The 3,606-nt window shown below is 47.4% G+C and overlaps 1 protein-coding gene across 1 annotated transcript in view; it reads left to right on the forward strand.

Annotated features, from left to right (window-relative positions):
* The window catches only part of CNTN2 (contactin 2), a 64,614-nt gene extending 61,014 nt beyond the window's left edge, over positions 1 to 3,600 (forward strand). Inside the window, exons 20-23 of the mRNA XM_019513966.1 lie at positions 705 to 891; positions 1,829 to 1,941; positions 2,033 to 2,201; positions 3,011 to 3,600. Of these exons, the coding sequence (XP_019369511.1) occupies positions 705 to 891; positions 1,829 to 1,941; positions 2,033 to 2,201; positions 3,011 to 3,120 (579 nt within the window). The 3' untranslated portion in view covers positions 3,121 to 3,600. The remainder of the gene's footprint in view (positions 1 to 704; positions 892 to 1,828; positions 1,942 to 2,032; positions 2,202 to 3,010) is intronic.
* The last annotated feature ends 6 nt before the right edge of the window (positions 3,601 to 3,606 follow it).

Here is a 3,606-nt window from a genome sequence, read left to right on the forward strand (position 1 = left end):
AGACTCGATTAATCGAGTCCGCTGGAGCGTGGTAATTACCGCGCTGCAGCAGCCTCCACTGTCTTGTGCATCAGTGTCCCCACACTTTAAAATGGTGGCGAGGGCACTTTAACTAAAGCTTGATGAATGCCATTTTGAAGTGTGGGGATGCTGATACACGAGATGCTTTAATTAGATGCTCTTGGAGCTGCTCTAATTAAAGTGCCTTCCCCCACCCCCCATGCCTGGAACACGTGTATAAATGCCTTTTATGCCTGATCACCCCCAAAACGAGGCACATAGGTCCAAACGCAGAGGGGGGCCTGCCTATGACACCACTAGGAGCTGGCTTGAGCTAAAACTGAGTAAGCGCCTTGGAGCTTGGCCCATAGGCCTTGCATGAAAAAGGCACTCTGCCCACAACCTGCTGCCGAGAGTTTCTCTGGATAATGTCTCAGTTACAATGCAATTAAAAAAATATGTACAAGGAAACAGTGCGAGTGAAGGATGGGCCACAAATTGCCTTACGCAGGGAAGAAACAGTTTGGTATCTACCCTAGATGGAGACCTTTCCCCTCACTGACACCCTGCCACAAGCCCCAGCATCCACTCTCATCGGTCTTGCAGCATGCCCGAGTTCCTCTGGCCCAGAAAGCAGGACTCGGGCAGCACCCAGGTCTCCTTCATTAGTTCATGAGCCAAAATCTCCATGACCTCTTGTTTAGATCCGGTACTGGAAAGATGGTGATAAAGAGGAAGCAGCAGACCGAGTGAGGACGGCGGGTCTAGTCACAGCTGCTCACGTAACAGGCCTGAACTCCAACACAAAGTACCACGTGACGGTCAGAGCTTACAACCGGGCCGGAACTGGACCAGCCAGTCCATCTACAAACGTCACAACCACAAAGCCACGTGAGTGAGCCCCAGCCAGTGGGGCTTCATGGGTCCTATTCCCCTTGGGTAGTCACTCCCTCACCATGATCATCAATACTAAAACATACATCAGGCCTGATTCTGCAGTACGCTGGCCCAGCTTTGTGGCTATGTATAACCTGAATCCAGCGACTAGAGCGGATTCCTCCACTTTTGGAAATCTTCAGAGAGTCTCCCTTCTGGCCCACCCTGCAACAATCTAGGTCTAGAAAAAACAGGTATAGCCCTCTTGTACACGACTGACACCAGCTTCCCAAATAGCCCACTGGGCCACTGGTAGTTCACATAAATTAGGGCTGCTCTAAAGCTCTTCTTATGTGTGCTGGAGACTGGATCACCCTTTGGATAGTCCCAGTGCTAGGAAAGGACTGACTTAAAGGTGGTACAAAACCTTTATTTCCACGCTCCACGTGAGCTGTGGGATGCACTTCTTCAGCTCTACTCTGGACCATCCCAGGCCCCATCTTCAGAGAAGGATGGAAATGTGATTTGTGTTTTGGTAAAGCTGATCAGTAATTGAACATGACTGATCTGGGATTGATAAGGTCCTGGAAGTCCCATTTACTGTCCCTGATGGACCCGTAGCATAAGAGAAGGGTTCATTCTCCAATTTTGAGCGTTTAGAATCGGCTTGGACAAAATTGTGCTTATATGAATGGGAACCTATTGGTCCAAGGTTTCCAGCTTTTTAAAGCACTCGTTTTACAGGTCCAGAGATACTAAACCCCAAACGACTGGCTGAGATAGCTCTTCCTACTTATTCCAGCCATGATGGTGTTGCCCACCATCTAGGCTGCCCAGAACGTTTCAGAAGGTGCGCTGAGACCCCTTGGTCTTGGGTACCCTGCACCCCTCCATATCGCTTCCTCCATTCGCTCTGCTTCACTAAACTTCTTAATTATCTTATATTTTCTAGCACCTAGGAGACCACCTGGCAACATCTCCTGGACCTTTTCTGGCTCTGGCGTCAGTATCAAGTGGGACCCTGTAGTAGCACAGGGGGATGAGTCAGCTGTCACTGGGTACAAGGTACAGGCAGAACGTAGTAAGACCTTCTCTAATGCAATATGCTGGAGAGAAAAAACAAAAGGACCCTAAATTCAAACTTATCTCCCAACAGATGCTCTACAGGCAGGACTCGCACTCCATTCCTACCCTGTATCTGTCTAGCAAGAACCGACTCGATATACCAGTGCCTGAAGACTTCACTCATGCCCTGGTACAGATTAGGGCAACGGGGCCAGGAGGAGATGGAGTCCCAGCAGAGGTTCACATCCTCAGGAACAGCGGTGTGTCTGCTCAGTTCTGTTTTCCTTCCCTTCTTCAATCTCTACCCACATTCCTGGAGTAGACGCGTGTAGTTCTATGCTGAATAGCCATTTATCCCAATGCGTCTCTCTGGCCCTTGGAAATGAGTGAATCTGAGGCAGTATACTAATGCACAGACTCTAATCCCGTGTCATTCCCATCACTGCTCATGTGCGCGCTATGCCCCAGTCAATGTCTTTGTCCCAACTCTAGCCCAAGTGGCAGAATGAGCACCACGCTCCTGATCCCACTCTTCCACTGAACAGATGGGAGGGCAGTGCCAGTTCTAGCCTAGCACTTTGTGTTGTAGCACTCTAACTTGCCTTGGCCTCACCCGTGCACTTTACTTCTCTGGCGCTCAGCTATGCCTGCTGGACCACGCTAATTAATTCCTCTCCAGACTCTCTGTCTGTATTCTCCACCTGCTAGTAAACCATCATCATGTTCTCCTATCGGTCCAACCTGAAGCCATCTTGAGCCAAAATTGTTGGGACTGCTGCTCAGTTTGCATTCATTGAGGATGAAACCAATGAATCGCTGAAATCAATGGCAGAAGTCTATGGACATCAGTGATTTCACCCATAGCCCTGACTCAGGCATGTCTGTCTGGAGACAGCCTATAGCACATATCAGATTGGCTCCCCTATTACTTGAACCTCCCTCAACAATGACACGCAGCAGCAGCAGATGCCAAATCCTTGACGTTCATTTGCAAATGAAACAAAACAGACCGTTCCAGTACAACAATGAAACTCGTCAACATCATTGTTGTTCTTTTAATCTCTTTCAGGCACAAGCATGATGGTGGAAAGTACTGCAGCCACTCCAACACCATACACTGTCATTATCATGACTAACTACTTAGTAATGTTGACCCTGATTGGCTATTTGGAGCTCTGATGCTGGCCTGCGCAACTGAAGATTACTGGACACCGTTGCTCGTAAACTAGCGGGGAACTAGTCTACATTTGGCCATTACAACAAGTTTGTACTGCAGTGGCAATGAAACGTGGTTTGTCAAAATCAATTTAAGGGAACAACAACAACTAACACACACAAAAAAAAAGCCCACTTTTTTTTTTTTTAGGAAATAGAACATTTCATACAAGACATGGGTCTTTAACCAATCAAAGATTTTTTGAGAGAAAAAAGAAACAAAGAGGAAGAACTCTGCGTGAATTCTTGGGTGGTGGCTGTCACGTATACTGTAGCCAGTAGGTTTTCTGCCTTACGAAGCCATGTATGAAAATATGATAAGACTCATAAACTTGACTTTTTTAAATATGTACAGTACTGTGGGGGGGGGGGTGGATTTCAATATGATCAGCATGTTCCATATAAATCACAGTTACAACCTGAGCTGACAGCTGTGATGTTCAAAGATAA

Source organism: Gavialis gangeticus, unplaced genomic scaffold (assembly GCF_001723915.1).
Source record: "Gavialis gangeticus isolate Ggan-Ray unplaced genomic scaffold, GavGan_comp1, whole genome shotgun sequence".
Taxonomy (NCBI): Eukaryota; Metazoa; Chordata; order Crocodylia; family Gavialidae; genus Gavialis; species Gavialis gangeticus.